This window comes from Parastagonospora nodorum (genome assembly GCF_000146915.1).
Source record: "Parastagonospora nodorum SN15 chromosome Unknown scaffold_15, whole genome shotgun sequence".
In the NCBI taxonomy this organism is placed as follows: Eukaryota; Fungi; Ascomycota; class Dothideomycetes; order Pleosporales; family Phaeosphaeriaceae; genus Parastagonospora; species Parastagonospora nodorum.
Genome location: NW_001884563.1, coordinates 46,917 through 59,409, shown reverse-complemented (window position 1 = coordinate 59,409; position 12,493 = coordinate 46,917). Strand labels below are relative to the sequence as shown.

Here is a 12,493-nt window from a genome sequence, read left to right as displayed (position 1 = left end):
TCACTTCTTATCTACACACTCTGCCACAACCCCTCATACCCATCATCCAGCCCTTTAGTTCCTCTGCTCCCCATAATTAAACGGATTCCTACACAGCGGACAACTGCTACTCCCACTACTCTTAAACCACTTCCACAAACACCCACCGTGAAACAGATTCTTGCACGTCCCGCACTTCTTCTCGGGAAGTCTTTTATCGCTGCCCACCACACTATAGCAAATCGCACACTCAACCTGCCCCTTCATTGCGCCGTCGACATTGCGCTTGAACGTAGTCAGCGCGTCGATGATGCTGCCGTTGAAGATGGTGATGGCGCCGAGAGAGGTGCGCAGCCAGGATTGCCATTTGGTTTCGTTGACGGCGACGCGAGCGAGGGAGTCAATGCGTGCATTGGCGAGGGGGAAGGCAGGTGGGAGGGAGATGCGCATGCTGCAGGTGGCTTCATCGATGAGGTAGGAGGCAGTGATTTCGCGGGCGCGCGGGGCGACGCGGACTGTGAAGGGGGAGGTATCGTCTTGTTGGGCGGACCAGGTGGTTACCGAATCGAGGGCGGCGGAGATGACGGGTGGAGAAATCTGTGAAGGTGTTAGTAAGTATGGTGGAGAGGGCAGGATGGGAGTGGACTTACGAATTTCTCGGTCCATGGCTCCAGCGTCACCACTGTTGCTCGAGACTTGCAGTCGATGAACCAGGCCTTCGTCAAAGACGGTACATGCCGCAGACACATGAAGTACAAATGCGTCAATAGCCATTGGAGGTCGCGTTTGGGTGGCTCGACATCCGGCTCGTAGGTGGTAACGTTGAGCTTCGAAACGTCCACCGGTTTGTTGTGTGCATGGCCAAGGAAGTCAAAAGTAAAGTTCAGTAGACCCGGAAGGTATTCACCCTCTTTGATGTGCTCGACATAGTCATTCTTCACCTTGAAGGATGCGTGCTCAAGGTGATCGAACACAAGTAGCCAGCTTAACAGGTAGCCTCGCAGCGGCAGCGGCACGTTACGCTCGAAGTTGGCTTCCGCAAGTGCAGCAACCGTGGGCGCGTCGATGATGAGCGACAATAACTCCTCGGGTAAACGTGCTGTCGTCTTCTCTAGGGCTGCATCAACCGAGATCTGTTCCTGGGCCTCGGGGATTTGCTTGTGTAGGATGTTGAACGCAGTTTGCTGCACAGGCTGCGATTCCACATATAGCAGAGGGAACAGCTCCTCGGTAGATTCAAGGTTTTTGAGTGAGACCTTTGCGATTTGTCGAGAAAGCACATCGTTGACCATTTTGAGAGGCTGATGAAACTCGTCGGGGAAGTGTTGAGAATGCTTAAGCAGGTTGATGAGGCCATCAGCGACAGCTTGCTCCGTCTCTTTCCAGGCGTCAATGAGATCATCATTTGGCTCCTCGATTTGCGTCAGGCTTCGAAGCTGCGCGTAAAGCTTTAGGGATGCATGGACAAATGGGATAGAGCTGTCCTCTCCAGTCTCATTGTCGAGGCCATTGGTAGACACCCAAGAAGCGGAAAGGGAGCTTAGTAGATCGGACCAGTGCTCGCCATACATATCCCCCATGATGGGGATCAGGACAGTCAAAGCGCGGCATAGCTCAGCTCTGATAGGCCGACCGACCTCAGCAGATTGAACCCACGGGACGACGTGTTTGACAAAGAAAACGAGTCGTTGTTTTGCAATGCTTTCGATTATGCCCTCCTGGCCGAGCACGCTGTTCAGTTGCACAAGTTGGCGAAGAGCCTCGTCGGACTTTTGCGCAATGTCTACGCCAGTGAGATCGGCGATGAGCTCATTGCACATCCGCTCACAGGCTTTTGCCGCTGCCAGTGGCTCCTTGAAGGCGCTGAGATATGCGAGAATGGGCATGATTGCTTTCTCTTTCCGAGCAGCTTTCAGCCCATCCTGAAGAGATGGTGTTGCCGCGTTACGCCAGCCTGTCATCTCGATCGCATCCGAAATAAGCACACTGTATGCCCGAGCAGTGTAGTAGGATCGTGGTGAGGTCGTGGCCTCAACGTTGCTCAGCAGCTGCGTAGCCCATGGTAGAAGGCCATTGTCAGACCACTCCGATGACAGATATTTTAGCTCCTGGGTGACAAAGGGTTGCGCATCAGAGATGAACGTCATCGCATCAGCTTCGGCTTCGGCGTTGTAGTTGACCCAGAGGCCGTTGGCTCCAGCCAGCCCTAGATTATCATCCGCCAGTTGTATGGTGAGCGCCACGAGACGAAGGTAGTTGTCTCTCAGTTCGGCTGGGATCTTCTCGGGAGGAAATAGGTCTGTCTCTTGCAGTAAGCGGGTCACGTACTGTGTAATTCGGTACGCAGCAGAGTAGCCATCGGCGTCGCGAGGGACCTTGGGTAAGGTTGAAGAAGCTGTTTGATCTACAAGATACACCGCGCCACCTAGAGGGTTCGTAATGGCCAGCGATGGTCTCGGTGGAGAATCTAGGAACGGAGCCAAAGATATCTCCCAATCGTGCACGACCGGAAGTACATTTTTCAGGACATCCCATTCTTGGCCAGCGGTGATGCACTGCTTAGCAAGATCAACAAGTGTTTCAACGGACACAGAAGTGGGTGTTGCCTCTCGAAGGCCTTGCTGGATAAGCTCGAACATCGACTGCTTGCTGTCTGAACCGGAGGCAAGCATCGTCTGGATAGAAGCATTCACAGCTAAGGCGCTTTGTGCGATCTCGTCGCTAGGAGACTCGGAAGCAAGGAGCAAGCCCTGAAGAAGCTTGGAGCCTTTGGGAGTACCGACGAACTCTCGTAGCATGGACGGGTTTGATCGCACAATGTGACGTAGAACTTGCAGGGAATAGGGTGCCTGTTGCGATATAGTCAATGACTGTGTGAGGTAGGAAAGGATGTCGTCGGTAGTGTCGGATGCAATAATTTTGGCAGGTGATTGCAAGATACGACTGAACGAATCCCACTCCCCAGAGCTTTCTACAGACTCGCGCACGCTGCTCTTGACGAAAGTTTGAAGTTCGGAATCACGCGAAGCGAGGTCGAACGAGGCTGGTATCCTTGGAGAAGTAAGAATTGCCTCCAAAGCCTTCGTCCTGGCTGATGACTCGGGCTCTTGCAGGATGGTTTTGAGCGTGCTGCTCCACATCTCGGGGAAATCTGGACTGGCAGAACACGCATACAGTAGCTCAATCAGATATATCGAAGATGGTGACGATACTAACGCCGGAAGATGCTCACGGAGAAACAGTTCGAGCTCTTGTTGAGTTTCGGTGCTGGCTAGGATGGCGCTGTTACGCTTGAGGATCGCCGCGATGGCTTCAGCGGCCCCGTATGGCTTGCCGTTTCGACTCTTGATTACGCTCAGTGCCTCAGTGACCACATTTGCAGACGCGTGTGCGAAGACGGTTTGCACAGGCGCAAAAGCTTCGTGCTTGAGGGCTTGTTCTTGGAGGGTGGCGAGTCGTGTTGCATGCCGACCTACGGCTACTTGTGACTTTTCGTAGTCTTTTGATTGCTCTGGGGCCGAGGTTTTGATCGCATCAACAAGCTGCTTCGTGTACGTTGGCCACTGTTCAGCTAGTGCAGCCGCCATGCCATCGATTCGGGCGGCTTTGGCAAGCACTGATATGGCGCTTGATGGGAGTGACCACTGCGACGTTTCCACCGATGGCTGGAGATATTGTGTCAACAGCGGCAGTACCATCTCATCCAGCAGCTTCTTCTTGTCCTCGTTGTCAAGGCGAGCGTTAAGAAGCGCAACAACATCGAGGTAAGTTCCGAATGCGACTTCATAGTTGTGCTTGGGCTCGTCCTTCTTGATCATTCCACCCTGTAGAGCGCCCAGAAGCTCAGCGGAATCTGCGGCATTGCGAGGCAGCACATCGCTGGGAATGGCGTGGAACAGAGCAGTCAGCCGTGCCCAGTAGTCGCGAGGTCCTGACTGCGATCCTTTCTTCAAGAATTGACGCAGGCGTCGGTCTACTGCTGTCTTACTTGTGTAGTGTTCGGTCCACGCGGTGGGATGATCCGACGTCAGGGCTGTTAGGGCGTCGATGTACTCAAATGCCGAATTGGTCTGGTCGGAGTTGAGGGCGACAGAGAGGTACGACTTGCTGATGGTCTCGAGGTTGGCCTTGACAGCCTCGGGCTCCTTGGCTACACACGTCTTCAGGAAGCGGTGCAGTGACCGCCGTATCGAAGCGTCTTTCGAGGATGCAAACTCCCAGAGCTTCTTGTCTCCCAGTAATGCCTCGTAGTCGGTCTGATACTTGGACAGCTCCTCACGCGGTAGATTCGACAGCAAGCTGCCCAGCAGCGATATGCAGGCCGATATGACGCGGCTGTACTTTGCCTCTGCGTCGTCGGGGGTCACGTTCCGCTCGTCGCTCAGCGTGGCGGTGCTTTCCTTGTCGATGGCGTCCCTGCAGTACTCCAAGATGGGCTGCTGGTATGCCTTGCGTATGTTCTGGATCTTCTCGGGCGTGTTGAAGACCTGCCGCAGCGAGCTCTGGGTAGCTTCCACCACGGACCGGTCGCTGTCGTAGAGACCGCATAACCACGCCGCGACGCTCTGGGGCATGTGTTTGGCGATGCGCTTGCCGGCCCAGGCGGCGATCTGGCCGTGCAGGTGGTGCGCATTCTGGCGCACGGCTTTGGCGTTGTCAATCGAGGTGCGCGGGTAGATTTTGACCTGCACAACTATTATTCCTACGCGAAATATTATGTACAAGAGGGCGCATTACGCCACCCATGCTTCGAGCAGCCCTTCCTCTACTGCCGACTCCTTCGCGACATATGCCTGTATGTCCTCGAGCGCTTTTGCCTTGGTTGTGCTGTCTTTCTTGGAGAGGTTCCGGAAGTACACCACGACATTGGGATCTGAGATGGCGGAGAAGTCCGGCGGCTCCGAGACGTAGGACAGTTGTGATGATGCGACGGCAAAGGTTGCGGTGGCTGGCGAGGAGCCGAATGTGGATGCACCAAAGGTAGAAGCTGCGCGTGCACTGCTGGCACTTTTGGCGGCACGTTTGCTCATGGCGGGGTGTTGCTCGTGCAGAAGTCGGGATATTTCCGCAAATGTCTGTCGCTGGAATGCCCAGATGGTTCAATGGGATAAGGAAAGAACAGCCCGCGCCAGAGCCTAGATAGCAACAAGATAGTAATCACACGGAATCCGCGAAGGGCGTCTAGCAATTCACAGTGCGGCTCAAGTCAAACGAACTACTACGGATCAACGATGACGCACAGGCAAAGGGCGCCGGCGCCCAGGTGGGCCACCATCCCTGTCGGACGCTATCACCAGCGCAGCTAGAGCTCACGTGCTAGCGCGAAGCCGTTCGCGCGTTCAACCATGCACCGTCGAATCGCTCATCGATAATCCGTCCACGACGATTTTATTCCAAAGCCACATCCCACTCGACGCATGCACTTTTTAGTCACATAATAGACCGTACTCACTCGACATCTCTGACCCGTCGGCGGGCCGTCTGGTCATAATAATCAACGCATCACGACCAACGCCATAGTTTCCTTCAGGCTCCAACGAAACTCATCATGCTGTTCCACATTGACGGGCTTCCAGTCCTATTCCCTTACCCATCCGTCTATCCCGAGCAATATGCTTACATGTGCGATCTCAAAAAGACTTTGGGTACGCGGTCACCCCAACTTTACGAGCTGAATCAACGACTAATCTTGTCATGTGATAGACCAAGGCGGGCACTGCGTCCTAGAGATGCCTTCGGGGACGGGAAAGACTATTTCACTGCTATCCCTCATTGTAGCATACCAACAGCACTACCCAGAGAAGCGTAAACTAATCTATTGCTCTCGTACTATGTCCGAGATCGAGAAGGCACTCGCCGAGTTGAAGAACCTGATGAAGTACCGGACGAAAGAGCTCGGCTACGAGGAAGAGTTCAGAGGACTTGGTCTGACAAGTCGAAAAAACCTGTGTTTGCATCCGACTGTCAAGCGCGAGAAGAGTGGCACCGTTGTCGACTCCAAGTGCAGAAGCTTAACGGCAGGCTTCGTCAAAGAGAAGAAAGAGCGTGGCGAGGATGTGGATCTATGTGTTTACCACGACAATCTAGATCTACTGGAGCCGCACAACTTGGTACCTCCAGGCGTCTTTACATTCGACGGACTACTCAAGTACGGCGAGAAACACAAGCAATGTCCATACTTCTCGGCGCGACGCATGATGGCCTACTGCAACGTCATCATCTACTCATACCATTACCTGCTTGACCCCAAGATTGCGGATCGCGTATCAAAGGAGCTTTCCAAGGATTGTATAGTAGTTTTCGACGAAGCCCACAACATCGACAACGTATGCATCGAATCTCTCAGCATCGACATCACCGAGGACTCATTACGAAAGGCAACCAAGGGTGTCAACAACCTGGATCGCAAGATCACCGAGATGAAAACCACTGACGCTGAGAAATTGCAAAGCGAATATGCAAAGTTAGTCGAAGGCCTCAGAACGGCAGACGAAGCACGGCAAGAGGACACATTCATGGCGAATCCGGCATTACCCGACGATCTACTCACAGAAGCTGTACCAGGCAATATACGGCGAGCAGAGCATTTTGTAGCCTTCCTCAAACGGTTCATTGAGTACCTGAAGACCCGTATGAAGGTTCTCCACGTCATCTCCGAAACACCTCCATCCTTCCTGCAGCATCTCCGTGATCTCACTTTCATCGAGAAGAAGCCTTTGCGATTCTGCGCCGAGCGCTTGACTTCTCTCGTACGGACGCTCGAACTCACAAACATCGAAGACTATCAGCCCTTGCAGGATATTGCGACGTTCGCAACCCTAGTCGCGACATACGAGACGGGCTTCCTGTTGATTCTTGAGCCATTTGAATCAGCCACTGCAACGGTGCCGAATCCAGTCCTGCACTTCACGTGCTTGGATGCCGCCATCGCCATAAAGCCCGTATTCGAGCGCTTCTACTCCGTCATCGTCACATCAGGAACCATGAGTCCCCTAGACATGTACCCGCGCATGCTCAACTTCAACACCGTCGTGCAAGAATCCTTCACCATGACACTAACCCGCAAGACCTTCCTCCCCATGATCGTCGACCGCGGCAACGACCAAAACCAAATAACCTCTCAATTCGAGCACCGCAACGACCTGCAAGTCCAGCGCAACTTCGGCACGTTGCTCATCGAATTCTGCAAACTCACTCCCGATGGCGTCGTCGTCTTCTTCCCTTCCTACCTTTACATGGAGTCGATTATTTCCGCCTGGCAAGGCATGGAAATCCTCGACACGGTGTGGAAATACAAACTCATCCTCGTCGAAACCCCCGACGCCCAGGAAACCGCCCTAGCACTCGAGACCTTCCGCACCGCCTGCAACAACGGCCGGGGCGCCGTCCTCCTCTGCGTCGCGCGCGGGAAAGTTAGTGAAGGCATTGATTTTGACCATCACTACGGCCGCACGGTGCTGTGTATGGGCGTGCCGTACCAATACACCGAAAGCCGCATTTTAAAAGCGCGGCTCGAATTCTTGCGCGAAACATACCGCATTAAAGAATCTGACTTCCTCTCCTTCGACGCCATGCGCCACGCCGCACAATGCCTCGGCCGTGTCATCCGCGGCAAAGACGACTACGGCATCATGGTGCTGGCCGACAAGCGCTTCAACAAGAAAGTCACACAGCTGCCGAAATGGATCCAGCAGGGCCTCGAGGCCAAATCCACGAAACTGTCCATCGACCAGGCTGTGGGGAATGCGAAGGCATTCCTCAAGGACATGAGCAAGCCGTGGAGTCGCAAGGAGGGCGAAGGGCATAGTTCGTGGAGCTACGAAGATTTGCGCGCCCATCAGAAGAAGCGCGAACAACTCGCAATCAGCGGCACGGACAATGCTAGTATGCGCGCGCTGGAAGGCAGGGCGGAGAAGGAGAAGGTCGAGGACGATGGGGATGAGTTTGGCGGAGAGGGTATGGATGCTCTCATGGTGGATGCGGATGCGGATGCGGATCTTAGGTAGAACACTAGACTGCACAAGATGAATGATAGCCGGAAGAAACGTGGACAGCACAAAAGGAATGATGGCAAGAATACGGTACTGAGTGATTATTGCAGCCGGGCAACGTTTTGGCGCGGGGCTCGTTGGCGCAAGGGCTGGCGAGGCATGAGGAGCAAGATGATGATGACAAAGGTGTGCTTGGTAGAGCAATTGGGCTGAAAAGTGGATCAATGAGCTGGGAATGGGAGTTTGAGTAAGAAAGTATACGAGCTTAGATTGATTCGAGGGCGGAAGAATTTACGAATCCAAAACTCCGTGCAACCTTTTGATGAAAGATGTACCATGATTAAACAGTTTCCCCAGCATGAAGCGATCCATATATCAAAACAACATCTCTCAGTATCCAAAAACGTAGAACAAAACTCCTATCCCACACCGTGTTGTGGTGACAGTCATCATTCCTTCTCGTATCCAGTAACGACAGTGTTTATGTCTCCATATCCATGAACAACCACTTATCGCTGGTTAATTCGGCGCCCTCGGAAAAGTCGTCGAGCGTGGTCAGCGAGAAGCCGATCCAGCCGAGGTCCTTGACCAGCGAGTCGCGAGCGGTCGTGTCGGCGTGGCGGTCGATGCAGACAACGAGGCGGTCGCAGGAGAAATAGTCGACTTCGCAGAGTTCGAGGAGGGCCATGAGGCTGGGTGTGTTAGCAAGGTGGTAGGAGCATAGAAGAATGATGCGACTCACCCAGCCTTGAGATCTCCAGCCACGACCGACTGATCGAAGAAGACGAACATGGCCTTCTCGCCATCCTTGTCCGCGACGAAGCCACGGAATCGAATGCCGCCGACGTAATCCCACATCTCGATCCAGTCGCTGACAACGCCACTATCCGCAGCAATGGTCTCAGGCTCCGGCGAGTCCATCAGACGCTCCGGATAGCCGTCGACCTTGCATTGCGTACCCAATACAAGCGAGTCCTCGCAAATCTGGCTCCCCTCACCCAGGAAAACAGATCGCAGTGTCTCGCAGAAGAGTCTCTCACACTCTCCCGTAATGGTGTATGCAGCCCCCCCTCGGCGCGCGCGTGGCGTGTGTTTGGCGGCGAGGGGGGGACTTGAAGGGGGGGATGGTATGCCCTGTTGCCGCATTAGCACACACCCAAAACCACCAACCCTATCAAACATGGAGATATGGGGAGTGACTCACCGAGCTGACCTCAGGAACACCACCCAGCCCCGAAAGCCCCCGTAGTGTACTGGAAGCCCTGGAGGGCGCCCGTACAGGAGTTGACGGCGTAGCACGACGCGCGCACGCCGCCTACGCTCGACGCATTCGAGTGCACGGAATTATTACTACTACTGCAGGCACACGGGATTAGCCTGCGAGGCGCAACCCCATGGTAGGCGCTGACTTGCCTACTACTGTTTCTTTTCATTGTCGAGATGGCCATTGCGATAGGCTGCCACAACTGCTGATTTAGGCGGTTTTGGGTAGTTTGAGTGGTGCGACGGGTGTCGGTTGAGGCTGTTTGGTGTAACTGGTGGTGGTTGAGGGCTGGCGTTGGTAGGTGGTGGACGTTGGAGGCGCGGTTGGGCTGAAGTGAGTTGAAGTTCACAGTGCCAAGGAAAGTGGAGACACTGGTCCGGGCGGGGAAATGACGCTAGTTCTCTGGAATCTTCGGTCGCCAACCACGACGTCCCGTGGTTCCCGGGGAACAAAGAGTCATGGTCATGTGAAAGGTCGTTTTTGAGTAGTGTGGTTCTAATGGCGCGCACAAGGAAGGTACTCTGTAAGTATCGAGTCGTGTGTTGAACTCTTCTTCGCGCGCTGTTCCATGGGTCATGACTGACGCAGGGTCCAATTGTCAACCAGCCGTTTCAGGCGCACTTTACAATGTCTCAGCGGCTGCAAGCAGTCGACCAGATTCATCTACGACTTACATTTCCTCGTTAGACTCAGTCTTACCACGTTGTGTAGCTCTGCACTTCTTCTTTGATCAAACAAGCACCTCTGAGTCATTCTCCCATTCAATTTGTCAAAATTCCCATTCACACCTTCCATTCGTCAGGTTTTTTTATTTTGGCGCGAGAAGCTAGACGCACACGAATCATACTGCTAAACATAGCTCCAATTCTTTTTGGGGTTACAGAAGACACCACGCAATTAACTATCATCGCTGCACTTCCTCGTACTTCATCCCCTCCCCATCTACACTTCCTCAAGCTCCCGGACTCAAATCCACCTTCTCTCCATCCACCCTTCCCTTCACACGATGCATTTCAAACTCATTCGCCCTCTTCTCATTCTTCCTGTACAAGTAGAAGAACAAAGCTGCGCCACCAAACACGGTAGCTAGGATCGCACCAATAGTGATACCGGCAATTGCGCCCGCACTCAACGAAGACGACGGCGTTGGAGAAGAGTCGGATGTTGGCACTGTGATGATCAGCGATGGAATTGCTGTTGTGAGAAGAGTTGACGGGGCAGAGAACGGTGGGATGGTGGTTTCCCATGGGTACTGGAATTGGATGGTGGAGATGTCGGGTGTACTTGTCGCACCGGGTTGGGTAGGCTGGGATGGCGGTGTGACGGTCTGTGTTAACATTGGTGAATTAGTCAGAGGTACGGTGAATGTGCTTTCAGTGGTCGATGGTCCTTCAATTTCCGTGCCGGAGGTCGTGCCGGAGGTCGTCGTTATGGATGTTTGTTCACCTCCCGGGTCTGATGCCGTCGTCGTCGTCGGCACGTAAGATAGAGGGACAGTGAAATCGTCCCCTATGCTGGACGGTGTTTCTTGATCACTCATACCGGAAGTCAGTGATGCCTGCTGGACAGTTGATGAAAAGCCAACAAAGGGCAAAGCATCGGTCTCCGGGTGCATGACATGGGGATAATGCATCGTCGCTAAATCTGCCGCAGAGCACAGGTCGAAACAGAAAGATGCACCAGTTTAGCTTGCGGAGATTGTGTAATAAATAGGCATGCAGCGCCGTAAGGAATTATACATATTCAAACCCGCTCATTGCGGGCCATGTTGGGTTCCAGCTCATCTCAGCCACGCCATCCACGCACGCGCACCCTTATTAACACCTCACAGCGACTTCGCCACCTTCCCGTCCTTCGCATCACCCACGTCATTCAGATCAATCGCCACCCAATCATCTCCATCTAGACTAAGCGGAAGCGTATACAGATCTTTTAGTTGTGTGCCACGCTCATCCTCTGGCTCAACCCATCTCCTGTACTTGCCACGCCAGCATCCAAAGAGATGCCACATCATGCTAGCTGCAGCGATGACGGCAACGACCATAAACACTGCCAGTCCGATCTGTGGCGCTGTGCCTGAAAGTCGTTGGAAATGATTATTTGTCGGAGTGATGAGGGACAATGTGGTAGTGTTGGATGATGTTGGTCTCGTTCTTGAGCTGGAGACTGAAGATGACATGAGTGAACTGCCGGAATGCGACACAGTTAAAGCGGACCATGACGGCCATAAGAAACCTGGAAGCGAAGGCCGGGGAAGAGATGGAGCGGTTACGGTGATCACTCTATGTGAAATCGCCATATTGGGTCGCGTGAAAGATTGCGGAGGAATTTTCATCATGCTCGGGATGAATTATTCTGTTTGTGCTGGCAGAAACGTCTCATCCGTTTGCTTGCCAGCTGCGCGGTTGTTGTCAGACAAATCCGGAATCGCACCGTCGTCACCATCTTGCGCTGGCAACGCAACATCGTCTGGTGGAGGTGATGACTTTCTTTCTCCCATCTCAACAATGTTCGGCAGTATCGGCGACACGACTCTGGCTCCAGGTGACGCTGCCGAACGATCACCGTTATACGCGATGTACTCGAGTTCGGAGACTGGCCTGATTGAATCGAGTTCGGAAATCATCGATGATTGAGGTGGGTCGTCGCCCGGGAGTTCTTGGATTGCGTTGTGATGTTGGTAAATCACCTTCACGTCTTGAGGGAACGTTTCTTGCTTCTCTGTTCCGTCTCCTTGGGATTTTTGGTCGTATGTTCCAGGTTGCTCTATTGTGTTTTGCTCATGTTTGATGTTGCTGTTTCTTCGCCGGCGCATTACGAACCATATGAGATATGCGACAACAGCGAGTCCCACTACGGAGGCTCCAGCTGCGATACCGCCGATCGCTTTGGGACTGAGTGACGAAGTCGCTTCTGGTGCCGAGAAAGTACTCGGTACATCTGTCGCAGCACTTAATATCGAGGTTGACTCAGCAGTCGACAGGGACGTCTGGGCGGTTGCAGTGGTGATTGAGATAAGGACAGTGGTTGGGACAAATGCAGATGTAGATGCTACTACGGCAGACGTCGACAAAGCAGTTCCCGAACTCGTAGTGGCGAGATCAGAGTAGGTAGGCACGAACTGGGATAAAGGGTTCTCGGAGTCCAAAGTGAGATACACTTGCGCCTGTGAACATGTGGATGCTACTTCGATGATGATAACTGTAACAATTGAGATTAATCCTTAAATGTGTTCAAATGAACTTACATGATTGCGCCT

At 53.4% G+C, this 12,493-nt stretch overlaps 5 protein-coding genes across 5 annotated transcripts; 1 reads left to right on the top strand and 4 right to left on the bottom strand.

Annotated features, from left to right (window-relative positions):
• Positions 1-54: 54 nt before the first annotated feature.
• On the bottom strand, positions 55-5,009 carry SNOG_09476 (hypothetical protein; the record flags this gene model as incomplete). Its single annotated transcript, XM_001799716.1, has 4 exons — positions 55-576; positions 630-3,130; positions 3,212-4,644; positions 4,717-5,009. 4 exons carry the CDS (start codon positions 5,007-5,009, stop codon positions 55-57), a joined length of 4,749 nt encoding a protein of 1,582 aa, XP_001799768.1.
• Positions 5,010-5,810: 801 nt separating this feature from the next.
• Positions 5,811-8,278, top strand: SNOG_09475 (hypothetical protein; the record flags this gene model as incomplete). The annotated part of the gene is made up of 1 exon (XM_001799715.1): positions 5,811-8,278. One exon carries the CDS (start codon positions 5,811-5,813, stop codon positions 7,983-7,985), a length of 2,175 nt encoding a protein of 724 aa, XP_001799767.1. The 3' UTR covers positions 7,986-8,278.
• Positions 8,279-8,451: 173 nt separating this feature from the next.
• On the bottom strand, positions 8,452-9,152 carry SNOG_09474 (hypothetical protein; the record flags this gene model as incomplete). The annotated part of the gene is made up of 3 exons (XM_001799714.1): positions 8,452-8,662; positions 8,713-9,081; positions 9,127-9,152. The coding sequence occupies 3 exons, from the start codon at positions 9,150-9,152 to the stop codon at positions 8,452-8,454; spliced, it is 606 nt and encodes a 201-aa protein (XP_001799766.1).
• A 1,034-nt stretch (positions 9,153-10,186) lies between these two features.
• Positions 10,187-10,573, bottom strand: SNOG_09473 (hypothetical protein; the record flags this gene model as incomplete). The annotated part of the gene is made up of 1 exon (XM_001799713.1): positions 10,187-10,573. One exon carries the CDS (start codon positions 10,571-10,573, stop codon positions 10,187-10,189), a length of 387 nt encoding a protein of 128 aa, XP_001799765.1.
• Positions 10,574-11,059: 486 nt separating this feature from the next.
• SNOG_09472 (hypothetical protein) lies at positions 11,060-12,049 on the bottom strand (the record flags this gene model as incomplete). Its single annotated transcript, XM_001799712.1, has 2 exons — positions 11,060-11,310; positions 11,629-12,049. The coding sequence occupies 2 exons, from the start codon at positions 12,047-12,049 to the stop codon at positions 11,060-11,062; spliced, it is 672 nt and encodes a 223-aa protein (XP_001799764.1).
• Positions 12,050-12,493: the final 444 nt, after the last annotated feature.